This window comes from Sorex araneus, chromosome 2 (assembly GCF_027595985.1).
Source record: "Sorex araneus isolate mSorAra2 chromosome 2, mSorAra2.pri, whole genome shotgun sequence".
Classification (NCBI taxonomy): domain Eukaryota; kingdom Metazoa; phylum Chordata; class Mammalia; order Eulipotyphla; family Soricidae; genus Sorex; species Sorex araneus.
Genome location: NC_073303.1, coordinates 307,804,503 through 307,832,494, shown reverse-complemented (window position 1 = coordinate 307,832,494; position 27,992 = coordinate 307,804,503). Strand labels below are relative to the sequence as shown.

Here is a 27,992-nt window from a genome sequence, read left to right as displayed (position 1 = left end):
CATTAATTCATTAAATTTGAGGACACAGTACAAAAAGGCCCCTTCAAATTAATCATCTGACAATGATTTTCATATTCATGATTTATGAATATTTTTATTTGTTTCCTAATAATAAAGGAGAGGACGTAGGGCTGTTGGGCTGATATATATTTGGGGGTCCCCTCTCTCCACCTTACCCAGGCACCACCAGGGTGAACAGGAGGAGAAGGAAAGGCAGGGCCCACAGCAAAGTTTCATAGTCTAGAAGAAGACTATGAAAAAAAGAGAGGAAAGGAAGAATAAAACAGAAAATACAAATTTGTAATACATACAACAGAGTAGGAATTGTGTGGGAATGGAATATACATGAAGCTGAGGCGAGGGCGGGTGCCACTGGGGGTGCGGGGCAGCAGAACCCCCTGCCTCCATATTCCTTTCTTTCTTTGATGCTGTTCCCATAGTTGCCATGCTGAGAAACCCTCTCAGATGGAACTGGGATAAGAGGGCCAGAGCCTCAGTTGGCCGCCAAGCTATAGCTGTTGTAGGTAGACTTGTTGGTCTGGGACTTCTGCGGGATGGAGCTGGTCTGGCTATGTTGCCCGCTGCCCATCTGCTCCTCCTGCTAGTGCGGGTAACAGAGAATCATCTGCAAATGTGGTTTCTGGCCATCCTGCTGCAGGTGATGGAGGAGGATCTGGGAGTATGGCTGCTGATGGGGGGGTCAGAATGTGCATAAAGGAGGCAGGTGGGTGGACAGCAGCTGTGGCTGGATTGATGGGCCCCCTCCCCCATTTCCTAGGGCTGTAGGCAAGTTAAAGAAGGCAGCAGGAGTACCAGAATGAAAACCGTGTTTCTCAAAGGACTGCTGGGTTTTGGAGTACACAGAACCCGAGATACCTGGCACACCTGTGTTAAAAAAAAAACACATTATTAAAGCTAGGAAGATACTGGTTATAAAAAAAATTCTTAAATGAAAGCTACAAATGATTTAAATTATTTTAAAAAGTGAAACAGAAAATCAGAGAAGATAAGAAGACATTAACATAAATGGGGATGGACGGTCCTGGGTGATGAATTAACTACAACTAAAACTATATGTGACAGCTATTTTCTTGGTGGGGGGGATTAATTAGGTTCACTGAGGTGGCAATGAGTGCAATAAGTGAATTTTTTCCCAGAGCTGTTCAATTACCACTCATTGCAGGAGTAGTGTTTAGACCTGAACAACGTGCGGGGCAGAGCTCCAGGCACAAACTTCTTTTTAACTGAAACAAGAAAATTTCTGGTCAAAATTTCAAAATAACTATTACATATTTTAAATATATTGGTCAAATGCTGTTGAAATTAACACCGAGTGACAAAAATTCCAAAACTGACAAAGCAATTCTAGGGTAAAAGTAGATGGGAGGCTTCTCTTTCCCCAATTTTATATTATACTGTAGGGCTGAAGATATCAAAAAAGTGTGTTACTGAAATAAAGAAAAACTCTCAGACCAATGTAATAAAATTGAGAGGCATCTTAAAGGATTATTCAGCCATTGGCCAAGCAAATTCTATTCACTTCCACAAAAATAAACAAATAGGACTATGACAAACTATGCAAAATAAAGTTGTCATTTGTCACTTGTCATCCCGTTGATTTTCAATTTGCTCGAGTGGGCACCAGTAACATGTCCATTCGTCCTGTTGAGTGCTAGTGTAGCCCAATAGCATCTGCTCGCTCACTGAACACATAGAACCTCAAACCATTTGTTCAGGGTTTTGATGAAGAAGTCTGACCATCTCAGAGGTGGGTGGCCACTCGGTCTTTTGAACGTCCCATGGAATCCAGTCAGTAATCTCTAGTCCAGTGGTCATCTCTATATCGTATTACATGTCCAGCCCATCTATTTTCAATGTCTTGGCAAACAAGACAGCATTCCTAATTCTTAATCATCGACGGAGCTCAGAACTCCGGATTCCTTTTTCACTTGAGTGAAATGTGATGTTCCAAGCATAGCTCTTTCGATTCCTCTTTGAGATACCTGAATAGTGTTCTCATCCTGTTTTCATAGGGCCCAAGTCTCTGAGGCATATGTTAGTGCTGGAAGAATGGTGGAGTCAAAAAGATGTGCCCAGAACTGAAGGTTCTTCGTCCTCTGAACAAATTCTTCGACGATCTTGAAGGTGTTCCATGCCTATCTTCACTCCCATTCCTTTCCATTCCAGTTGTCACATGACATTCTTGAGGGTGGCACTGAAGAGTTTCGGTGAAATGGTATCACCCTGCTGAACCCCTCTCTTTACGTCGATGATCACTTCCTTGTAGAATCATGAGATCCTGGTGGTGAATCCATAATACAGCTCACAGAGTATCCTGATGTACTGAGTTTGAACGCCCTGTTTGGCTAGGGCTTCGATGACTGCTTCAGTCTCAACAGAATCAAAGGCCATCTTTAAATCGATGAACATTAGACAGAGTGGCATCCTGAACTCCCACGAAACTTCAATGAGCTTTTTTACAGTGTGGATATGGCCAATCGTGCTGAATCCTTTTCGGAACCAAGTTAGCTCACATGGTTGTCCTTCGTCTAGTTTTCTGCCTGTTCTATTCAGGATGACACGAATGAACAACTTGTAGATGACAGACAGAAGTCAGATTGGCGATAGTTGCCAATGTCATGGACATCTCCCTCCCTGTACAACAGAACAGTCCTGCTGGTTTTCCATGGGATGGAACCTTGCATTCTGACAGATAGCATGTGAAGAGCTGAGCCAGTGTTTTGACAAGAAGTGGCAGCAGATTGTTTAGGTGTTCGGGTCTAACCTTTTCTTGACCGGGTGCTGATGCATCTTTACCAATGAAATGACATGTCGGATTTTGGAAGGGAGAAAACTGGAAACAACATATACATCCTGTGGAATTTGGTATGTGGGCAGGTAGACATGGCTATCGAAGAGATCCGAGTACAAGTCGTGAATAATCCTCTCCATTGCCCTTCTGGAAGATGTGATAGATCCATCAGGACATCAGAGGGCAGTCATCTTAGTCTTGTAGTTGGCAAAGGACAGGTGAGCATTGCGAATGCTTTTCCCAGCTTCTGCCACATCGACCAACACTGCTGCTCTTCTCTCTTTGAGGTCTTCCTTTATCACTTCTCTGCCAGCTTTGCAAGCTCGGACATTAGCTTGTGATTGCCTGAGGCTCTCACCAAACCATGTTGGCAAATGAGCTCAAGAGTTTCCGAAGACAGGCATCGTTTTTGTGGCTTTCTCACTCTTGGCATTCCTCACACAGTCATGGAGGTGCTGAACCAGTAGATCGTATTCCTCATCAATGTTGTCAATAACAGCATCTTCCCACATTGCTGCAATAGTGCCAAAGAGCTCCCTGTTGGTGGTCATTCTGGGAGCTCTCTTCTTAAACTTAAACTTTGCAGTCCTTTCTCCCGCTTTGTGATGTAGAATTTTGCACGAAAGAGATGGTGGTTCAATCCCATTTCGAATTTTGGGACAACAGTGACATCGGTCAGGCAAAACCATCGATTGAATATAATATGGTCAATTTCATTGTGGAACTGTTTACCGGGAGACTCCCATGTCCAACATTTAGATTCAGCCTTTTGGAACTGTGAGTTACCATGGATGGTCTTGGTCAACATGATGAACTCAGACAGTCTCTCACCCTGTTCGTTCCATTCTAAGCTATTGGTCCTGATGTGGAGTTCTTTGGGTGACCTTCTCAGTCCTATCTTGGCATTAAAGTCACCGACAATGATCTTGTAGATGCTGTGGTCTTCTTCATAGAACTTCTCCAGTTCCATGTAGAACTTCTCAATTTCTTCTTCATCGTATTTGGTGTTGGTGCATAGATGACAAAGATAGAAATTGCCGGCAGTGAGTCACATCTACTCAAGCATAATCGTCCGATTCGGGTTGTTAGGCATTCGAATCAATCAATGCTCATGACCAAGTTCGTGTTGACAAGGACACCGACACCACCGACACCTCTATTGTCGCATGTTCTGAGGAACAGTTCTTCTCCAGTGTCAAAAATGGCGTGATGTGATTGATGCCTTCTAGTCTCGGTCAAACCAATGATGTCATACTTGATCTTTTGCATTTGCACCATCAGGTCCTCAATGGATGCTTTCAATGCCAGCATACATGCATTGAAAGTACAGACAGTCATTTTAGTCATTCTGAGTTTGGGCAACCTAGTTCATCCCTGAAATTTTATCAGCCTCTCCTTGCTCATCCTTCTTAGCACTGCCGTATTGGGGGCTCTTTCAGTGTCAGGGGAATGAGGCCCATTATTTTTACTGTTTTTGGCATATCAAATATGCCACGGGTAGCTTTCTGGGCTCTCTGAGAGGGATGGAGGCTTTTAGGGTGGCCTCTAATTGCCCTTACAGGTGTTCCCATGGTTCACACCATATTTGAACCCCATCAAATATGTTGCAGTAATTATGGAAAATGAGTATTATGTGTCTTATGACACAAAAGAAACAATGACTAGAATCAAAAAACACCCCAGAAAATGGGAGAAAATATTTGTCCAACTTATCTGACAAAGGGTAAACATTCAAGCTGTATAAAGCACTGGTAGAACTTTACTATGCAAACTAATATAAACTGACTCCATTACATATGGGGGAGAGAGAAACAGAAACATTCTCAAAGAAGACATGCAGACAACCAAAAGGACCACAAGAAAATGCTCTTCATCATTATCGTCAGTGAAATGCTAATTAAAATAGCAAGGAGATAGGAATAACCTGATACTACCTCATATAGTAAAACTGACACATATCATTTAAAAAAAAAAGGTGTTTGGTGTGAATGTGGAGAAAAAGAAATTCGTACTGCTGGTGGGAATATTGAGTGATTCAACCTTTCATAAAAACAATATGTACATTTCCAAAAAACTAGAAATTCATCTGCCTTATTCTACTTCTTGACATCTACCCCAAAGGTCAATAAACTCTATTCAGGAAAGACACTTGCATGCTTATATTCAGTGCAGCACTCTTCACAAGAGCCAAAATCTAAAAGTAATGCAAGTGAACAAGAAAAGATAGCTATATAAAGAAATATGCAATGAAATACTACTCAGTATCAGAAAAAAAGACATAATTATGCAATTAGCTGCTACACGGATGGATCTGGACAGTATCATGCTCAGTGAAGTTAGTCAGAAGGAGAGGGACAGAAAGAGAATGATCTCCCTCATATGTGAGATATAAAGAAACAAGGTAAGGAAACAGGAAATGTACAAATGCAGGGCTGGAGCAATAATACAGAGGGTAGGTTTACTTTGATGTAGCCAACCCAGGTTCTATCCCTGGCATCCCATATGGTCCCTAGAGTCCCACCAGCAGTAATTCCAGAGTGCAGAGCCAGGAGCAACCTCTGAGCATCGCCAGGTGTGACCCAAAAAGCCACCAAACACAAAATGTACAAAGGCAACAGAAACTGAGAAATGGTCTTTGGTAGGAAGCATGACACTAGGGGAGTTTGAAAGAAATAAGATGAAGGTGAGGGTGGGATGGGTACTAGAGATATTTGGATAATGGTAGAGGGAAGCATACTTTTACCTCAGGAAGATAATGGTGCTGGAATGTTTTGTCTATGAAATACTACCATTATCAATATTGTATCATGATACCTAAAATAAAATTTTTAATTAAAGAAAAATAATAAAATTCCCAAATCTTGTTCAAAATAAGAATTTACAGCCTTGAGAAACTGATTCTGTGGCTAGGAAGGTATTCCACTCTATTTGGAGAGCAGGCATTAATATTAGTCAATACTTATAACATTTCTTACATTTCAAGATCATTCCAACCTGGATTTAAAACCATAGATGTTATTTTTAACAAGTAAATGAACTGTAATCTCTGTGAAATTAGAAGAATAATATATATCACGAAATGCCACACATTAATAACACCAGATTTTAAAAAATAATTCGACTAGTGCATTTGCACATGGGAAGTGGTCAAAAGGATATTAGCTGTTAATACTGATGTTACTATCATAACCATCATATTTACTATTAGTCTATAAGCAACTGATACCCTAAATCATTACCAAGTGCATCCATGCATTGGTATGTACTCTGATCACATGACATCCGGGGGACTCAATGTCAAGATATTGAATCTCTACCCTAATCAATGGGCTGGAGTGACAGCACAGCGGGTAGGATGTTCGCCTTGCATGTGGCCAACCCGGGTTTGATTCCTCCATCCCTGTCAGATGCAATGCTACCAAGAGTATCCCATCCACATGGTAGAGTCTGGCAAGCTACCCGTGGCGTATTCGATATGCCAAAAACAGTAACAACAAATCTCACAATGGAGACGTTACTGGTGCCCGCTTGAGCAAATCGATGAGCAATGGGATGATAGTGATACAGTGATACTCTAATCAATGCCAGTGGGAGTCACTGGACAGATCCATATACTGGCCAATCCCTCACTGGGATAGACAGGCACCCAAATTAAATATGTATCTAGCCTCCACTAGTTTTCATGGACGGGCTAGAGCGATAGAACAGCAGGTAGGGCGTTTGCCTTGCACACGGACGACCTGAGTTCGATTCCTCTGCTTTGGAGAGTCCAGCAAGCTACCAAGAGTATCCCGCCAGCATGGTAGGGCCTGGCAAGCTACCCGTGGCATATTCAATATGCCAAAAACAGTAAAAAGTCTCACAATGGAAACATTACTGGTGCCCGCTCAAGGAAATCGATGAGCAACGGGATGACAGTGATACAGAGCTACAGTTTTCATGGATGTGTTACCGTATCTCACAGCTACTCAGAGAGAAATGCCACATTCTTCTCAACTACCCTCTTCATGGGGACACAACAGACAGCAGAAGCCTGCAGAATACTCCTTGCAGTTTTCCTGAGCATAATATGGCAATCCCTACGGATTCCTTTGTATTGTTATCAGGCATCCAAGACCATATAAGTCTGAGGAATGACCACAGTGATGATGGCTCTCTGCCCCATCACCATTGCCACCAACAGTCTTGCTACTTATAAAAATTCCAAACCTCTTCTCTTCATCCTCATTTCCAGTCATGTGTCATGTCATGGTAGCTACTGCAGTTTCCAGTAATTTGCTCCTCCTTGAGACTTGGCCTTTAGTCCTCGTTAGACTTAGTCCTCCACTCTCAGCTCTACAGCATAGTACTTGTCTCTTACAGAGCTGGAGAATTTCTTTTCTAAAGTGAACCTAGCTCATTTGAGCATCTAGTCTTCCTGTTCTGTTGATGCTATTGTCAAATGTCTCTGAGCTTTATCAAAAGTAGCAGAATGTATGGCTGAGTTAAAATCTGCAAGAAAAGTTACTCTTCCTCATAGACAACCTGTGCATCTCTGGGGTTTGCCACTATGGCTGGGACTCAGCTCTGCTCCTCATAGCTCTTAATGGGTACTTAATAAGTAAACAAGAGACCAAATTAACTAGGTGTATGACAGAAACTGCAGTTCATTTTAGTGTTTCTTCATATGCTTCCATTGTGAAGGCCACAGAGGTGCAGAATGGTGGTCCTAGATTGATTATTGAACTAGAATTCCAAATTAAATCCCTTTCCCTCACGCATTAAGCCCTGAGTGACCTCTGAGCAGAGCAGGGAGTGAGCCCTGAGCACATCCAGGTCTAAGTCAAAACCCAAAAATATATAATAAATACATAAATACCACTTATTGAGTATTTAGCAATCTTATCAACTGAACAAAAGTAGCAAACTTTAAACTTGCAGCCCCCAAAGTAAACAGTAAGAAGTGCACACATTCTAACCCACTACACATGCAAATACAGTGTGTGCTTGGTTTCAATTTTTTTCTGCAAAAACTGATTCACTCTACAATTCATTACAATTTGAAAACACAGGGTAGAGAAAGGGAGAGAGGAGAAGGTATTGATCGCCAATAGATAAAATCTAAGCACAGATTAGATCAGAATTTCCTGAGGGAGAGTGGAAGATTCCAGGGGGTTCTAGCAGCATCAAGTACAATTGGAGGGAGCATAATGATTGTTCTCTTAAGGAATATAAGGGAGCACTGAGTGATTTGCTGGGTTTTTTTTTTCTGAAAAGGAGATGGTAGGCAGCAAAGTTTGGGAACTTCTAGGATGTTGCTAAAAGTTCGGTCTTATGCTATGTCATAAGAAATCATTCATTCTATTAATAATCAATTAGAACAGTAATCAAAACACATGTCTTGCCTTGGTAGATATTGAAATTTGGGGAAGAGAGTAAGCAAATAAATGATCCATTAAGAACAGAACCTAGAGATTTTCAGACCAATAACACAGGAGGGAACAGCACAAAAGTTAATAAGAGCATGAAAAAGTAAACTGAAAAGCACTCAGTAAGGAATGGTTTCAGGCAGAACTAGTTACTATGGCCTGGCTCCAAAGTCCTTATTTCTCTAGAAAGGGAGATAAGCAATCTGGCCACCTTATCTTGAAGAAAGTTATTACGAATAAAGGATAACATGACAGTAGTAGAAAGCAAAAGACAGGAGAAGAATCTCACCCTCGTAAATCCCCTCCCCACCACGCCAAGGTACTGAAGAGATGATCTCCTTGAACTACCAGAGAAACTGGACTCGGTAATTTTCCCTCATGACATACAGAAAGGATCCAACTATGAAGCAGTATCTCAGGCTTTATTGATGTATAATTTACATACCATAAAATCCATTTGTTACTACCAGCTAATTACCTCAGAAAAGAATTTGCAAATATACCTGCATTTGCAAAATACCCTGTTTTCATCTTCAGTTCCTAGCCAACAACTGATCTATTTTGTCTCTATAGATTTTACTTTTCTGTGTATTTCATAAAATGGAATCAAACAAAAGATGATGTTTTATGTATGATTTCGTTCATTTACCATAACATCCAAACAGTAATATGTTATCAGCACTTCATTCCTTTTTATTGTCAAATAATATTCCAGCACACTCCATTCATTTACTTATTTTGCTTGACAGATGGCAGTTTCTATTTTGGAAATACTATTAATTTTTTGTAATATTGTAAATTATTATGAACAATGGAGTTACCATTATTCACATACAAGTTTTGTGTGGAGTATAGATGTATTTTCATTTCTCTTGGGTAGCTATTCAGAAGCAGAATTGCTGAGTTATATAGTACATTTGTTTAGCTTTTTCAAAAGCAGCCAAACCACATTTCAAAATGGTGAACCATTTTATATTTCCACCTAAAAGCTATGAGAGTTCTATTTTATCGACATTCTCTGACGTAAATCCAGATGTGCCATTTATGCACAAAGCATGGTTTGAAAACGGTTTTAACCAACTGTTCTAAAAATTGTGGAGTCCACAAAGATTCATCTCTTTTTCACACCCCAAACTGCACTGAAATTTAGAAAAAAATTATCATAGATGTTTGTTGAAAATATACCTGAGATCATTTTGTATAAAAATGCAATATTGTGATCTAATAGTCACAGAGAATTTCTCCAAAATATTTGTCAAAGAGGAGTAATCAAGTAACCAAACAAGGCAAAATTCACCTCAAACACTAAACAGCCAATTAGACAACACTTCTCATTGTGAACTCTTAAACCAGCAGCATTTACAGAAGGTATCAATGAAAGTCAGAAACCCAGAAAGAAGGCAAGGGGAATACCTTCTTTTCATCTGATGCAATTTGTATTGAAGCCCATGATTAGCTGCAAAAAATAATAGAAAAGGATAGAAACAATCTCAGTATGTGAATGAAAGAGGGAGAATAGAATATCCTGCTTCTTTGAACCCCCACAGGCACATTTTATCAACAGACACACACAAATTAAAAGGTGGGTAGGCACTGGAAAACCGGAGCAGGCTTTGATTCAAAAACCAGGAGAGCAAGGCTTTCAGTTTCTTCTACTTGCAGGCTGTCCATCTAGAAAACAAATCCCAAGCTCTAGAATCTCACTCTCAACTTCTGTAACTTTCAATGCCCTTCACGTGTCACAACCCCCCTAACAGCCCTCTCTTTTCAGAGAGGCTGCCTTCTTCAAAGGCACCCTGTTTGATTCCTGGCCAGGAGGACCTATGCTAATTACTACCAAACACATTTCCTGTTGCAATCAGTTAAAAGCAAGTTTGGTTTAGGTACCCAGCTGGTCAGGTTCCAAGAGATTTCCCCCTGTTAATTTTCAGTCACTCAAGGAAAACAAAGGAGTAACTAAGATTGGGTTACCATGAAATACTGTTTCTCCTCCCCTGCCCCTGCCAAAATGTGTAGACTTCTGTATTTCGCACATTTACATCTGTTCTTCTCCAGAAATAAAAGCTGTTATATCCAAGAAATGATGACTATGATACCAGTGTGAGCTATATCTTTAAAATACTTAATGAGAAGAGAACATACATATAGTTCACACCAAAGGGTATGTATGTGCAGAATTCTTCCCAGAAGTAGCATCTGGGCAGTAAACTCCATGAAAGCTGCTTTGTTTGTGTGCAGGGGAAAAAAATAGTGGTCTGTGACAGGTGCTAGAGCTACTAGTCTAAGAATATTGCCTATAAAAACAAATCTCCAGATATGTGGTCAACTAATTTTTGACAAAGGAGTTGAGTCCATGAAGTAAAGATAGCTTCCTTAACAAGTGATGTTGGGAAAACTGGATAATCACATATAAAGAAAAATTAAGCTGGATTCATACTTCACACCTACTCAAAAATCAACCCAAAATGGATCAAAACTTTGATATCAGACAATAATCTATAGAATACACTGAGTAAATACAGGCAGAATGCTATAAGATTTAGACCTTAAAGGTGCCATCACTGATATGATTTCATTGGTAAAGGAAACAGAAACAGAACAAATAGAATAACATGAAATGAAAAAGGTTTTACAGGGCTAAAGAAACAAGGGCTAACTAAATGAGAGAAAATATTCACACTCATCACATCGATAAAGGAATAATATCCAAAGTACATAAAGCACTCACAATATTGGCAACAACAACAAAAATCCAAAAACCCTATCAAAAACAAGCAGCCACTTTTCTGAAGACAGACAGATGGCCAATAGACACATGGGAAAGTGCTCAATCATTTATGATCAGGAAATTCAGAACAAAATGACAATAAGATGAGAATGGCACATGTCAAAGGAAAAAATACAAAACAAAAATTAAAACTGGGAACAATCTGCATGGGTAGGGATGTGGTGAAAAAGGAACTTTCATCGACAGGTGGTGAGAATGTTGCCTGATTCAACCTGCCCTATGGAAAATAATATGGAGTCTTCTCAGAAAATTAAGAATAGAGCTGCCATATGACCCAACAATTTCTACTGCCAAGGGGGGAAAAATCATTCATTCAAAAAGACATATGCACACCATTAGTCATTGCAGCACTTAGCACAATAGCTACGATATGGAATCAACTCAGGCATCTAATGACAGATAAATGAATAATGAAGCAATGGTATTACATAGACAATGAAATACTATGCAGCTGCAAGGAATTATGAAATTTTCTGCAACCTGAATGGTACTAAAAGATATCATGTTAATACGTCAGAAAAAGGACAAATACCAGATGATCACATGTATCTCCGGTATGTAGAATAAGAGAATGAGGAAATTCAAGGTATCAAAGGGGATATCTAGATTACCCTAGATCCCAAATTACAGAAATGAGAAGCACAAGGAAGGACTAAATGGGGCTGTAAGAAGAGAGGCAGACTGGAGGTAACAAGTAGGGATCAGGGGACTTGGACCCGTGGTATATTGTATATCTAAACTACAGAGCCAACAATACCAAAAGCACTAAGCTCAACAACCAAACTTTAAAATGTACCTGTTAAGAAGGCAGGCTGGGGAGGAAAGAGGAACTGGGAGCCTGGTGGAAGGAAGTTGACACTGGCAGTGAGGAGTGATACTGGAACATTATATGACAAAAACTCTTTTATGAACAACTTTGTAAATCATGGGGCCTTATAAAATTAGTTTTTGAAAAAAATAAGAAAACTCAGTTTTGACTGTATTAACTCTTCCAGAATAGGACAAGATCAAAACCACACCCCTTCTGCCTATTTAAGTGTGACCCAGAAACTGCACTCTAAGAATCTCTTAAAAGTTCAAGGAGAAAACCACTAGCACCCAAACCTCAAAAGGACCCATACAAATGTCAGTACAATTTATCTCAACAGCCTGATAAGAATCAGATGGTGTGGCTGCAAAAAGACCATTTTAAATCAGCATGACTTCAGATAGAGACTAAGATGCCACTGCTACTCCAAATACAAGTGCCCCAAACTTCGTTCCATGTAAAATATTTTGAATAATATAGTCTCACTGCCTCATTAAAGAATAATCAGCATACCTAATAAAATGCTCAAACAATTCTCTGATGATTTGATAGTATGAAGACCTCTTCTTAGAAAGTTGAATGGGGCCCTTTGATAATCAATATCGCAAAAGAAAGCAAATCATTTGTGACTAGATGCTTTTGACATTGAATTTAATGAAGATTATTTAATCATCCCTTTTCTCTTGAAGTGCACCTTCCAAAAGGGGTCTTTGCTTTTTTTTCCCTTATTTTTTGTTGCTGTTAAAACCAGTAGTCTTAAGCCAATAAGATAAGCACTCTACTATGGACTCGTATTCCCAGGTCTCCAAAAGAGTACTTTGAATTAGCTTTTTCAAAAACATCTTCCCTAACCTTTAATACGAAATAAAATTTGATATATGCTCATGCTCATCTTATATATAAAATTGTCTTTCCAGAATAGTCATCACAATTCTTACTCAAATAGACAGACTGCAATATGGCAAGGTGTTTACTTAAGAAGTCTAGAATAAATAAAACATCAACATCTCTGTGATTAGTTAAGAGATATTAATAATTTGTTACAAAGAAATTTTATGAATTTCTCATGAGAAAAAAATTTTTTTTTTAATTTTTTATTGAATCACCATGTGGAATGTTACAAAGCTTTCAGGCTTAAGTCTTGGTTACACAATGCTCAAACTCCCATCCCTTCACCAGTGCACATATTCCAACACCAAGAACCACAGTAAACCTCCCCCCAGTCCCCTGCTCCCCCAGCCCCCCACCCCACCTGTGTAGCTGATAAATTTCACTTTACTTTCTCTTTACTTTGATTACATTCACTATTTCATGAGAAAAATTTTAGCTTGCTGTCTAGATTTCAAACATCCAGTTAATTTTCAAAGTCTTAAAACATTAACAAGCCAAAATTTCAGCCTTCAAACAAAAGTAGGACTGAATAAACTGTGACTCTGAATTCTTTTTTTCCAGCTTCAAGGAAAATACTAGGACTGAATAAACTGTGACTCTGAATTCTTTTTTTCCAGCTTCAAGGAAAATACCAGTATCTCCTGGGACTTTAAACTTAATCCTTGCAGGTCCATTGAGAAAACTGGAGAATTGACACCAAAAAGATTCATCTTCTTGATCACAATAGTAGGGTGTTTCTGCACTCTGAAAAACTTGCTTTAGAAATGGCAATGCAAAGAATGGTTCAGAATTATCATTTGAAAGTTACAGACTTCCCCACTTCATGTTTTATTTTTTCTTATAAGTAACTCAAATGCATTTATCATACTAAATTTGCCATACTAAATTTAAATAAAATTTTTAAATGATGTTATTAAAAACATGTAACTTCCAGAATCTGAATCGAAACACCTTATTAAAAAGTTATTTTTGACTCAAATAAACCAGAATTTTCTTTGCTGTATCAGCTTCCTGTGTATTCTAATTTCTATAGTTATGTTCTACAGTTTTTCCAAGCAACTCTCCTTTAAGTAAATCATTTTTATTATCATTTACCTAACATATGCTTCATTAGGCACTAAAATCTGTGGGGACAGAATTCATATACTTTTAAACATCTGCAGAATATAGCACAATGCGAGGCACATAGCAGGTGCTCAATATATCGCTGTTAGATGGATAAATGAACCAAGTTGAAACAAAAAGAAAATTACCGTTATTTCAGCATTTAGATAAGTGGTTCTGAAATTCTAAAGTGCATGAGCAGGACCAGTAAATGGCTTAAAGGGCTAGAGTGCATGCATTGTACACAGGAGGCTGAGGTGTGGTTCCTGGTATCCCACGGTCTCCCTAGCACCACTGGGTGTGGCTTCTAAACACCTTTAGTTATGGACACCAAAAAAAATCTCTTTTTTTTTTTATGCTTTAAGTACATCAGAAGTGCCTAGAAGACTACATGTGTGTGCTCTTGTGCATCTTCTTTGTTTAATTTGGGACAATGCCCAGTGTTCCTCATGGCATACTGCTGACTCTTGGCTCAGGGCTCAGGGAACCACATGCAGTGCCAGAGCCCAAACCCCGATGTTGGTTGTGTGCAAGGCAAGCACCTAAACCTCTGTACTATCTCTCCAGCTCCGTATAGAAGGATTTTTACAGCAGAAGCTTCAGGCCCTCTTAGAATTTCTGATCCAGTAGATCAGAGAGGTAGGTACTATGAGATGATCATGATCGTGAAGCTGCTGATCTCCCTTTGAGAATCACTGGGTTAGCAGGTAACCTGGCAACCAGCTTTTAGAAAGTGACAACATAGAGGGTAACATATACTGAGAATTTACCAGCTACAGAGTCCTACAGTTACCTACTGAGTAAGTCAAAAGGTCTTTGTTACAAACACTATGAGAATTACCAACACAGGACATATGTGCAAGGGGACAATACACAGACACATGTCCAAAACAGCAAGAAGTCATTAGTGTAGTGAAACTAAAGACATTTCATTTCTCCAGTGTATTTCTTTATGGTGTGTCCTACTGTGCAATTTAATCTATTTTTCTCAGAAAGAAATTACTAAACCACAATGCATAACCATTCTTTCTTGAACAACCCCACTTCACTTCACTTGCTAATGGGAGTTTCATCTAAGGGCAGGGCATGAAATATAGTGAGGAGCTCATTTGAAAGCTTATTTACGTTGATTATCTTTGAGTGTCTATAAAGAATAGAGCGTTGATCAACATTCAGTCCTAAATGATCAGAAATCAAGCAGAGGCATTGATACACTGCATCTATAACTGAATCTCAACACTATGGTGAACAAAAGAATGAGCGCACATACACACACACACACACACACACACACACACACACATACACACACTTCTAACAGAATTCCAAATTCTAGCTTTCCCATCATTGCACAGGTTCCATTTCAAAGCAAAGCTAGTACTAACTTTTAAGTACATACTTTTCTCATGACCATGCTCTGGTTTTAAGTGCATTCATATCTAGATTATAATCAGAAAGGGCATTTAATTAGATAATGTTTGCAAGTATTTTGAAGATATAAAGTGCTCTGTAAATGCTATTATTATTTAATACAGCTTGCAATTATGGCTTACAATCTATTCCACCCACCAAACTGCTATAATATGATTACAGACAGCTTTTAAAAATAGGAGTAGAAATGGTGAAATCATGTCCATATGAATATATGTATTACCCCACACATAAGTCACTTGCAGGAATTCAAAATAGACAGTTGGATTATAAAATCTAGTAAATCAAAGCAACCATCCTCTACAGAACTGACAGCTACAAGGTTGTGCTTAATTTAAGTTTCTTACTTATAAGCCAGGTGAAAAGTAGGCAGTGATCTAAAACAAAGCTTTTTTTTCTCTTTGGGTTGCCAGTTCCAACTACCATCGTCTCCAATCTAGTCTTAATTTATCTATAATCATCTGAAAAAAAATATAATTAAAGATTTTGCTGTAACAGTTATCTGACATAAAAGCTTGCAAATGGAGCTCTGATCATGATTGCTGGTTCACTTTGTTCTCTTCCATGATAACCATAAATAAAGTGCTTTCCAACTGTTAAAAAATGGAAACTTCTGAATCTAATTCCATGTCTTCCAAGCACATTGTTGAATGATTTTTCTAAAGTAAATGATAGATTAAAAGAAATATACCTCATGTGAAATGCGCACAAAATCCATACTATTCCCAAAAGAGATTTATGTCTTAGATGTTTAGGCCTTGCACGCGACCCACCCGGATTCGATTCCTCTACCCCTAATGCAGAGCCTGGCAAGCTACCCGTGGCATATTCGATATGCCAAAAACAGTAACAAGGGAGACATAACTGGTGCCCGCCTGAGCAACTCAATGAGAAGTGAGATGACAGTGACAGTGACAGATGTTTAGGCAAAAACATGTACAATTAATATAACCATAGATGAAAATCACATATTTACAACGAAAATCCACAAGCAAGAGATAACCACAAATAACTCTAAAACACCATTATGTTCATCAGAGGTTCTGTGCCTCAAAATTAAGGATCTGGAAAATCCATAAACTCTCCAAAATAAAACATGGAATAAATAACTCCAATGTTTAGGCAATGTCTATAAGTCAGCTTATGACCACGAGTCACTTTGGAGAGTGGCTTTCAGACAAGTCAGCCATGAGCTTGGCCACTAAAAGCTCTACGGTTTTTGGTAATTTAGTAGCTTTTTTAAGACTCAGATGTTCACCTACAAATGATACATACTCATCTCACAGGAACTTATAGAGAATTTGACAAATTTCTACAAAATTAGAGATCACTAATGCATGTTCATTATAACTTACAAGTTCTTCTAAGGAAAAAGTGTATACAAAGACCTTGATGTGCTATTTGCAAATGATTTTAAATGATTTGACTTAAAACTTCATAAATAGGAATCAGTTAAATATTCTGTGTGGTCCACAATCCAAACATAAATTAATGGTGTGATTTAGCCCCCACAAAATGCTAAAAACATTAAAACATATGGGTAGATATTTGACTCAGTCATTAAAATACATGCTTAGATATTTGAACACTGAAATTCTGCAGAAATTTTAAAACCACAGTAATTTTGTAGGCATGATTAATAATATTGTAGTTATACACTTTAAAAGTATGTTTTAGAGGGCCAGAAAGATAGCTCGGTGGGCTAAATACATGTATTGCATACAGGAGGCTTGTTTATGACCCTTAGCTTTCCTGGTCTTCAAACATTGCCAGGAGCAACCCCCAAACACAGAACTGAGAGTAGCCTCCAGTACTGTCAAATTTGAATTTATATTATGAATGTGTATCAAAATATTTAGAAAAAGATAAGATGCTTCATTATAATAGTATAGGGGGAAAAGGAGATGAGGATGTAGGTGAAAGCAAGATTGGTCACGTGTAGGTAATTAATATGGTAGGGGCTCATTTTACTCTTCTATCTACGTTTTTTAAAATAATGTAGAAGCACTGTTATTTGTTTAGCCATTGATTAAGCTGATTGAATTGGGCATTAACTCCACATTACTTTTTTAAAAATTGTATCATCGTGAGATAGAGTTATAAAGCTTTCATCTTTGGGATTCAGCCATACAATGATGGAACACCTATCCCTCCACCAGTGCACATTTTCCACCACTCACATACCAGTCCTCACCCTGCCTGTATGGCAGACAATTTCCTCAATACTCTCTTTCTCTCTCATTTTGGTCATTATGTTTTGCTCAAAATTTCCCACCAAGGTTCAAGCCTACCTGCCAGGGGCAGACGCTAGATAATTTATTTTCCATTGCTCATTTTGAATATCATTTTGAGCTCGTATGGCCACAATTGTAAATGTAAATTTCTAGATTGCAAATGGTTTAATTCCAGAGACATCTCTGTATGGCACTAACCCATTTTGGGATTCAGTTAGGAGTCTCTGGGTCAGGGCTGTTGATGCTGCTAATATGGCACCTGGAGGCAAATTGTGGGCATGACAGCCAGTCTTCTGGGTGGGCAGGGACCCAGGGAGGGAAGCCCAGGTCCTCTGCTGCCATGAGGCCTGGAGATTCAGTCCTGGAACCCATATACCTGGGCCCTGCTTGTGGAAGCTCTTGGTCACCGGGATTCCATCTGGAATAGGCGGAGAGACTGGACCTGCTCCATCTGGGGTGCCCTGGTGAAAGTGGCTTGGTATGAAGCCCGGAGAGATCTCTGGCACTGTAGTGTCTTCTGAGACTCACTGCTCTGTCTCTGGGTCAGGGCTGTTGGTGTGCTAAGATCCACATTACAAAATTTTTAGCAGATTATATCTAGGTCCATCCTGAGACGGTGGAGTCAGGCTGGGGGTATGGCGGTGATTTTGGATTATGAAAGCAAATGGCTGCCAGGGGCTCTGCTTGAGCAGGCACAGGTCAACTCACCCCCTCCAATTTACACAGGTCTGTTCAGCCATTCAAGGGTCTAAGCTTTTCTGTGGCTTTTGATCTCTTTTGAGATTTATTTAGGGGTTTCTGAAGCTAGGCCAGGAGTAGAGCTTACAGGGTGGTGCTGGAGTTGGTTTGTGGGGGTGACTGCCAGTGCTTCCATGTATATTAGGAAGTGGGGGAGAGGTAGCCCACCCCAATTCTGAAAAAGCCTGGAGATTTCAGTCATAAAACACACATAACAGAATTTTCAGCAGATTATATTTTAGTGACTCCATCCTGAGACGGTGGAGTCAGGCCGGGGATATGGCAGGGATTTTGGATTGTGGAAGCAAGCGGCTGCTGGGGACACTGCGTGGGTGAGCCACCAGGTCAACCCACCCATCTATGATTTACCCCACTCTGTTTAGCCATGTGCGGGTCCAAAATTAACTTTGGCTTTTGATCTCTTTCGAGATTTATCTATGGGTCTCTGAAATAAGGCCAATAAATGAGCTAGTATAGCTGAGTCAGAGGTGGTTTGTGGGGGTTTCTCCTATATACCTAACTTTTGGCTATTTAGTTTCTTGGCAAACTTGGTCCCAAGTTGTTGGGGTCTGGCCATAGGCACAGTGTCAATTCTGGGGTATCAGGAAGCCTGAAGACACCATCAGGCTGTTGGTGCACTCGCCCTGCAGGTACAACTTCTATCTACATTTTTGGGTTTTTTTTTTCTTTTTGGATCACACCCAGCATTGCACAGGGATTACTCCTGGTTCATGCATTCAGGAATTACTCCTGGCGATGCTCGGGGGACCATATGGGATGCTGGGAATCGAACCCTTGTCGCATGCAAGGCAAATGCCCTACGCGCTGTGCTATCACTCCAGCCTTCTATCTACATTTTTAATAGCCATTTTGTTGAGCTTTTATTTACATTTCATAAAAATCACTCTCTTGAAGTATTTAAGGAAGTGTAGTGTCCTAAATATTGAAGAATCATCACCACTAACTTTAGGGTACCAGCAACCATTCATACCTTGCTTCCCCAGCCCAGGACCTGCAACCACAATCTCCATGGATGCAACTACTCTGGATAATGCATATTAGTGGAATCATATAACATGTGACCTTTGATGTCTGGCTGCTTTCATTTAGCATAATGTTCATTTATGTTGTAGTATGTATCACCACTTCTTTTCATAGTCAAAGAATATTTCATTGTATAAATAAACTACATTTGATATCATTCATAATTTAAGGATTATTTAGATTACTCCTGATTTCTAACTACTATGAATAATAATAGCATAAACACCTAACCGTTGGGGAGTGTGTATGTATATTCATATGTTCTCTAGAAGTAGAATTTCTGAGTAACATAGTAACTCTGTATTTAACATCTGAGGAACTGTGAGCCTGTTTTACAAAGTTCCTATACCATTTTACATTCCAACTAGCAATTTTGAGCATCACAATATTCACAATATTTTAGATTAACTATAAAATTCTCCATAATAAAGTGTTTTTAATGATGCCACAGAAAAACATCAGTAGTATGCAAAAAGGTTTATTACTAAGTTTAAAAAATAGTTTAGTGCAGACTAAAAGCCACAATGCCATATATCAAAATATCAAAATTTCTACGTGGCAATCACTGGCAGTCAAGAATTTGCACGAGGTGGGGCCAGAGCGATAGCACAGCGGGTAGGGCGTTTGCCTTGCACGCGGCCGACCTGGGTTCGATCCCCGGCATCCCATATGGTCCTCCAAGCACCGCCAGGAGTAATTCCTGAGTGCAAAGCCAGGAGTAACCCCTGAGCATCGCTGGGTGTGACCCAAAAAGCAAAAAAAAAAAAAAAAAAGAATTCGCACGAGGGGCTGGAGAGATAGTACAGAGGGTAAGTGCTTATCTTGCACTAGATGACCCAGGTTCAATTCCTAGCACTCTACATGCCCCTTTGCTGCTACAGCAAGCCAGAAGTGATCCTTGAATGCAGAACCAGGAATAAACCCTGAATACAACATCGTGTACACCTGCCCCAAGAAAAATATTTCAGATGATTTGGAAACTATTTTTACTTTCCCCCCCCTTTTTTTTTGCACTGATTAATGTTGGGCTGGAATGATAGCACAGCAGGTAGGACGTTTGTCTTGCACGCAGCCGACACGGGTTTGATTCCTCCGCCCCTCTCGGAGAGTCTGGCAAGCTACCAAGAGTCTCTTGCCCACAGGGCAGAGCCTGGCAAGCTACCCATGGCGTATTCGATATGCCAAAAACAGTAACAACAAAGTCTCACAATGAAGACATTACTGGTGCCCGCTTGAGCAAATTGATGGGCAACAGAATGACAGTGACAGTGACAGTGATTGAGTGTTGCATTAATAATGAGGATAAGAAAAATTGCATAAACATTTAGCAATTCATTAGTCTTTGCTCCCATTCAAGGTCAGTATTTTGTGGGCCGAGAGCCTAAGAGGCCACGGTTAGGGGGATTCCTGCCTGAGATCAAGTGGTGTTTTCCTGAAGCTTACAGTTAAAGTAGCTGATGCAAAGAGAGTAAGTTCTGAATGTCCGAAAAGAAGAGTGAAATCACTTCTCACGGGGAGAGACACTTCTCATTGAGAGAATTGGAGCCAATTTTGTGGGAATTGTAGTTTTCTAGGGCTTAGTGCAGGCAGTGGGTCCAGAAAAGGAGAATGAAGTAGGCTGCCCTCTGAAGCAACATATACAGGAAGAAGGAAATTCCTCCCTGCTTGCTTCAGGAATGTAGCAGAGGGCCCAAGACCTCAGTGCTCAGTGAAAGGCCCAGTAGGATGAAAGCTAAGAGTTGGCCTGGAGACTTAAGTCTTTATCTGTGGCCTATGAAGAGTCAGGGGAGATCCTGAAGAAAAAACACCCAAAGTGAAACTGGGCTTCCAGAAAACTATCACTACTGCCCGATAAAAGAGAGCCTAGCTAGGACAAGGGGGCTTTGTCCTGGGGGCTACTGAGGAAAGAGAAATCCTAGCAACTGCACGATTAAAGAGAGATGAAGCATCCTGAGATAACAGCAAACAAGGGTTTCTAAGAGATAAAATATGAAGAGTTTTGAGACCTTTCTCACATAACCTGCAGACAACAAGAGAGAGAGGCTGGGCATATAAAAAGCGGATAGAGAATAATTTTTCCCTAGGGAAAAATAAGCTCCAACCAGAATGGAAGAAATTATGAGCAGAATTCATCCAACGTTTTCTATTTAAGTCCTCCCTCTCTTTCTCCACTAGAAATCTTATATTTATATATGCAGAATAACATTTCATTCAAAAAATATCAGCCAGATTTTCTTGGAATTCAGTTCAGACCTTGTTCGCAGAGAGTTCCTTCCTCCATAGAAAAGGAAGGCCCAATTTGACATGAAAGCATCTTTCAAGGCACAAGTTTACCCAAATTATACCAGAAAAACAGATGCACAGATTGGCTGTGCTCAGCTGTGTCTGGCAGCCATAGTTCCATCCGAGTAGCATAATGCTGAGTGGACTTCAAAACCACCGTATTGGGAAGGTATTGCAACTCCAAGGACACAGAAGATCAAGTTCTGTGCAGAGACTCGGAAAGAGAAAAGAACCAACCAGCAAGCCTCAAAACTAAATTTCAAAGAGCGTTACAGATAAGGGACGGGAGCCGAAGGTGGACGGTGATACTTCCTTTGAAAGACAAGTGCTGGTATTCTTTCAACAAAATTATTTCGTGATCTCTTAAGTAGATAATTATGCCAATACCAAATCATGACTTATATTGGCTCTGTACAAAGAGCAGAGCAATAGTGAATATGGAAAATGATTATGCATATTTCTCTGATGTTCATCAGATAACTGTCACTACACCTTACTTTTATTATAAGTCAATGTCATCAACAAGAAAACATTTATTTATATCTCTGAAAAAACAACAAGTGTACCTAATTCTAAAACTACAATGCTATTATAATTTTAAAATACTGTTATCTGTAGCTGGAGAACTAGTACAGCGGGTTAGGTGTTTGCCTTATATGCAGCTGACCTGGGTTTGATCCCTAGCACCACATTTTTATTCAGCTCAGCTCATGAATACTGCTGTGAGTGATTCCTTTGCTCAGAGCCAGGAGTAATTCCCAAGCATAGTCAGGTATAGCCCCCAAACCAAAATATAATAATAATAATAATAATAATTTTGAAAAGATACTGCTATCTTAGTACTGGAGTAACAGCACAGAGCATAGCACCTTACATGCGGCCGACCCTGTTCAATTCCTCCATCCCTCTTGGAGAGTCCGGCAAGCTACCAAGAGTATCCCACCCACATGGCAGAGCCTGGCAAGCTACCCGTGGTGTACTCAATATGCCAAAAACAGTAACAGTCTCACAACGGAGACATTACTGGTGCCCAGTCAAGCAAATCAATGAACAACGGGATGACAGTCTACAGTGCTACTGCTATCTTATCAATACTTGCAATTGATTGAAGTCTTATTTAAGACTCAGTTTAATTAAGTGTTCTGGAGAAATGATTTAAAGTGTTTCAGATTTTTTTAAGCACCCTGAGGTCTCTGGCCAGAGGCCTTCAATGCTAAACATATATTCTATCATTATAGGTATCAAATTCCTCCCCATTTCCCCACACATGGATTTGAAATGGCACAGATTTAATAAACATGTATACATTTGAAAGCTTAACCCTTGAGAGAAAAACAGAGAGATAAAGAGAGAGAAAGAAAGAGAGATATATAGAGAGAGACCCCCAAAAATGGAAAAGTTTTGGTGAACAATGAAGATCCTTGACACTGGTTACATCTGGAGTGAGCCACCTTTGTGTAATAAATGCTGAGATAGATGCCAAGTTCAACCCAGGTCTTTAGAGAAACACAGAAGATCACATTGGCATCTTAAAAGGAAAGGTACTAAAGAATGGAGGCAAGAACTTTTATCTTTCTCCTAGCATTATTTTCTGCTAGACACAATTATTGGCATCAAACATTAACAAATTCAAGTTTCCCATAAAATTCCTTTTAATCTTGGAAGAATATATTAGCATAGTATTTTACAACTTTCAAAGCATTACCAGCCATACTTGATTTAATTTTTGAAACCAGCATAGATAGAAGGCAATCTGTTGAGATCACCCCCATTTTAAGTAAATTATGATTAAATGAAATTACAGATCTAGTGAGACATGGGCAGAGAACCCACTGATCAGACCCTTACATCCAGTCACTTATATTTGTATGCTTTTATTTATTTATTTAAAGCACTGGGACTGTAGACTCAAAAATAAACAACATGTGGCCTCTGGCTTCAAGGAGCTCACAATTCAGCAAGAAGGGACAAAGAAAGTCCACACCACAAAAGTGTAGCAGGAGGGCTGTCTTCCAAAAGAGGTCATTTCTAAATCTGGGAAGAAACAGCTAGGTCTAAAAGGGAGTAAGGGTAGGAGAGAAGGACAAGCAGAGGTCATCTCATTTGCTCAAATAGTAAAGTGAGTGTGAGTCCTGGCAGAAACAGAGTATGAAGTCAGCAGTAGCCGTCTTGGCATTACCCTGTGGACCAAGCTAAGGACAGCCAAGGTGCTCGGATTTAGATATATGCTAATCACCAAAAAGCTTTCTGGAGCTGATATCACCTCGTATATAATAAAGCACTGATGGTAAGATTAATGTCATTTAATATGGTGAAATCTTGAAGGAAAAATGATTTAAGTCCCGGGTTTGAGTGAGTAGATTGTTTTCTGCAGTCTGTGTATGTACATACACTTTTCACACACCCACATGGATAGTTTATAGTCATAATACTATGCATATATTGCTTCCATATGGATTATACAAAACCACACTTGAAGCTCTATGACCCTCACATGCAAAAATACTTGAAGAATCTGTATGCCTAGCTTGGTCCCTTAGGACATATTCAAGTGCAGATGGGTTACAGAGAGAGGTCACAGCACATAATAATCATCTGTCCATGATTCAGTCATTTCTCTACAAAAAGGAATTGACAGGGCTTGGATAAGATGACTTCCAAAGATGCTTAAAAATCCCATGGATTCACATAGTAGGAGCTTCCACAGTTACATTCCATGGCCCTAGTGAAATTATTTCTCTGCCTTTTTTTTTATGCTCAGGGTAGTAAATTTATTATTGATTTCTGATTCAGACACAATGTGACTTTGCTAAAAGAGTATTGAATGGAGAGTCAGGAAACTGAGATTCTCTCCCCAACTATTATTTCTTCTCTGTCTCTCTTCCCCTCTCTCCCTCTCCCCTGTCTGTCTGTCTGTCTGTCTGTCTGTATCTCTCTCTCTCTCTCTCTCTCTCTCTCTCTCTCTCACACACACACACACACACACACACACATACACACACACAGAAGGGTGCTGTGTGACCTTGAGCAACACATTTCACTTCTCAGGGCTTCAGCTTCCCAGGTATTAAATGAAAGGAGTGGGTAAGTGTTCTGAAATTTCCTCCCAGCTCCCAATTTATGAAATCATTCCCCTCCCCCAAGACTTAGTTCCTATTCAAAGCTCTCAAAAATCTGGACCAATACAACTGGATTCAGATCTTTTGTAACCAAAGAAGATCCGGGTTTTAGTTCACTTTGGAAAACCTACAAATCTTGCATAATTTAAATGACTGTCACTGGTTGCTCTGGTTTAAATTATGCATTGTTGCTATTTGGGGAAAATTCAGACAGGGTCCAGTTTGGGATCACTGACTGAGAACAATAAGCCCCAAAGTGAGAAGAATAAAGGCTTCTCCAGACAGGATCTCCTTTTAATGCATTGAGCACAGGGTCCACAAAAAGAGCATTGATTGTGTACATTAAAGAGCCACCGAAACAGCAAGGGATTGGTAAAACTGCAGCAAATTCTCCTAGAAGTGACTGACCTTGGCTGCATTTCAGGGGTCAGGCATTCCCCAGGAGGCTCTCAGCAGGCAGGTTTTCCCAAAGGCTTGGGACAGATGAGACCTCTCATCAGTGAGCGCCTTCCTCTCCCAATTTGGGGAGACTGAGATGGAGATGCTCGGCCACAGGATTTGTGAAGTAACCTAAAAGGCCTTTTGTCTCACACCTCAGCTACCACAAGACAGGTGGCAGACCCCACGGAGGGGGATGCGATCATATCTGAATCTGCCTTTAAGACCTGAGAGCAGCAATAACCTAGCCCTTGTTTTCCTAGCCTCACTTGTGGCCCTCCCTCTTTACACACCTCCTGAAGGCCAAAATACAAAGTCCAGCCCAGGAAAAGCAATTTCTCTGGATATTACAAAGATATCTTTGCAGAATTACAGATCTCTGGAGCACAGAGCTCCCACATGTGAATCACACCCCAGGCATTCACCTTAACCTTTACACTTTCAGACCTGCAGACTCTGCTCTGGGTCTCTGAGAAAATTTTCCCCAAGGAGGAAAAAAAGAAAAAACCCAAGAGACACTGCTGATTTAAGACCCCATCAGCAGGCTTTCCATTAGAAGAGCTTGTGGGAGATTGGGGCTCAGGGAGATCATAAGCCCATTGTTCAGGCTCCTTCCCCGCCCCTTTGCCACTTTCCTCTACCCTGAAGTCCAGGCCATCTATCCACCTGATTAACCCTCTGGCAGCAACTCCCAGCGTTGAAAGTAGGACAAATGCACAGTCTGCGAAGCAAGAAGCCAGCGACTTGATCAGAGCACCCACCCAGTAACCCACCCTCACCCCCAGGTGCCCTGAATGTGGCATTTCCGCACTGGGAAATAGACAGTTTACTGTAATCATGTATGAATGAGCTTTTGCCGCCCAACTACCAGAAGCGTCTTTTCAAACGGCATCTCTCTTCCTTCTCAGCTCCCTGACCGCCTTGCCTGGCAGAAACCTCACCTCTCCGATGAAGGACTAAGAATAAGGGGAAAGGCAAGGAAGAGTGGCTAGAGACAGCTAACGAAAAAGTACCACTTTGCTCATTAAAATCACAGGCTGAGGAAGGCAACGTCGGCAGAAGTACTGAAGATCCAGGTAAACAGCGACAAAATTTCCCCTCAGCCTAACAATGTATTCCTCGGGAGGGCGTGTGAACTTCTAAGCTTTGCCATCCTACGTGTCTTGAGTCTCAGTGTGCATCTCCACCAGCAATTTGCTCTCCCGGACTCTGCAAGCCGCAAGTACATGTAGTTGCCAGTCTTCTTTTTTTCTTCCCTTTGGGAAGGATGGGGTTCCGAGGCTGAAGCCTTGAAAATTGGGGGGCAATCCTTCTCCTACCCGGGCTGCCGCCCCCACTCCCAGCCCTCATCCCCTTCCCGGCAGACAGCATCTAATTAAAATGGCAAGAAAGCTCTGCCCTCTTCCCCGAAGGAGTGTGTGTGGGGCTCGGGGTGGGGGTGGGGAGGCGTCGAGGCTGCACTGGGATTCCTGCTATTCTGATCTCAAAACAACAGCAAAATGGATTCTATATTAGTGATATCTTGGTCAATACAATGAAACGGCGTCTATGGCGATTCACGTGAAGGTAAACGCAAATCATGGGGGGGGGGGTGTCGAGGGTGGGGGAGGGAGGTGCTCTACAAAGGACTGGCCACAAACACAGGGAAAACACACACACACACACACACACACACACACAATCCGGGGAGTTCCTATCTGACTAGGGAGAAACGGAACACATCCTTTCACCTGCTTAAGTTCAGCCATAAAACTGAAATGTCACAGCCACAAAGTCAGAAAGCACTGACAGGGCTGAGTTAGACCCATAAATAAAGGTGAGTGGCAGACTGGCATTTAAGAGAGCGTCGGGAGAGTGTCGGGGCGCTCAAGGCAGGGGAAAGAAGAGGGGGAGGGGAGGCAGTTGCCATCTGCAAGAGCAGCATAGCGATAGCTGCCCCCTTGGAGCGGCAGGTTCGCGTTGGAGGGGCCGCCAGGCTCACAATGTCATCTTGCAGGTAGCTGCAAACGTGGGGGAGCCAGTGCATCTTTGCACCGGGTTGTTATTTTATTATATATATATATATATATATATATATATATATATATTTCAGAAAGGACAGTTGGGTCTCGCGCCTTGGCAGGAGACGACTGCCCAGGGTTTGTGTACACACAGAAACACGCGCGCGTGCGCGCGCGCGCGCACACACACACACACACACACACACACACACACACAGAGCTCTTTCATTTTAATGCTCTTACATCGGTCTAAGGTGAAACAGGCATACGCTCCACGCGCTCTCGTGGGAACCTGGGCACCAAGCAAAGGAGGGCACGTACCGCGCAGTCCTGCCGTGGGGCTTAGCCCAGAGTCCCCCGGCAAGCCCCGAATCAAAGAAATCCAGGTCCCTCGGCATCGCCTGACCCCGCCTCTGCTTCCCAGCCCCCAGCCCGAGTCGACACGCCGATTCCATCCCCCCCGCCCCCCCACCCCGGCCCCAAACCAGTGGGGACGGGGATGAAAAAACGAGAAAACCTGTTCTGCTCACCCTCAGAGCCGAGAGGTCGATTTCATCCAGGCTGCGAGCCGGGGAGTCGCTCGCCATGTCGCCTTCTTCGCCGAAGACAGGGACCAAAACCACCGGCAGCTTCTCCCCTTGGAAATTCCACCTTGGTCTATTTCGCGGGCGTCCTCATGCGGGTGCGGAGCCTGAGGCCCGGGCGCAGCCTCCCCCGCCCACCCCGGCCGCGCGGCGTCGGGTCCCGGTGCTGGGCGCGGGGTCCGCGGGGTCCCGGAGCGCAGCCTGCGCGGGTCTCGGCTCCCCGGCCGCGGCGCGTGTGGGCTGCGCGCCCCGCTCGGCTAAGGGCGCTGGGGCTGCGTGGGTGTATTTAAATGGGACATGCTTCTTTGCG

General features: G+C 41.3%; 1 protein-coding gene across 4 annotated transcripts in view; it reads right to left on the bottom strand.

Annotated features, from left to right (window-relative positions):
- TNIK (TRAF2 and NCK interacting kinase) overlaps nt 1-27,760 on the bottom strand; it is a 460,339-nt gene extending 432,579 nt beyond the window's left edge. For all 4 annotated transcript variants that reach the window (XM_055125449.1, XM_004618863.2, XM_055125450.1 and 1 more), the window contains exon 1: nt 27,629-27,760. In XM_055125449.1, the coding sequence (XP_054981424.1) occupies nt 27,629-27,685 (57 nt within the window). In that variant the 5' untranslated portion in view covers nt 27,686-27,760. The remainder of the gene's footprint in view (nt 1-27,628) is intronic.
- Between the last annotated feature and the right edge of the window lie 232 nt (nt 27,761-27,992).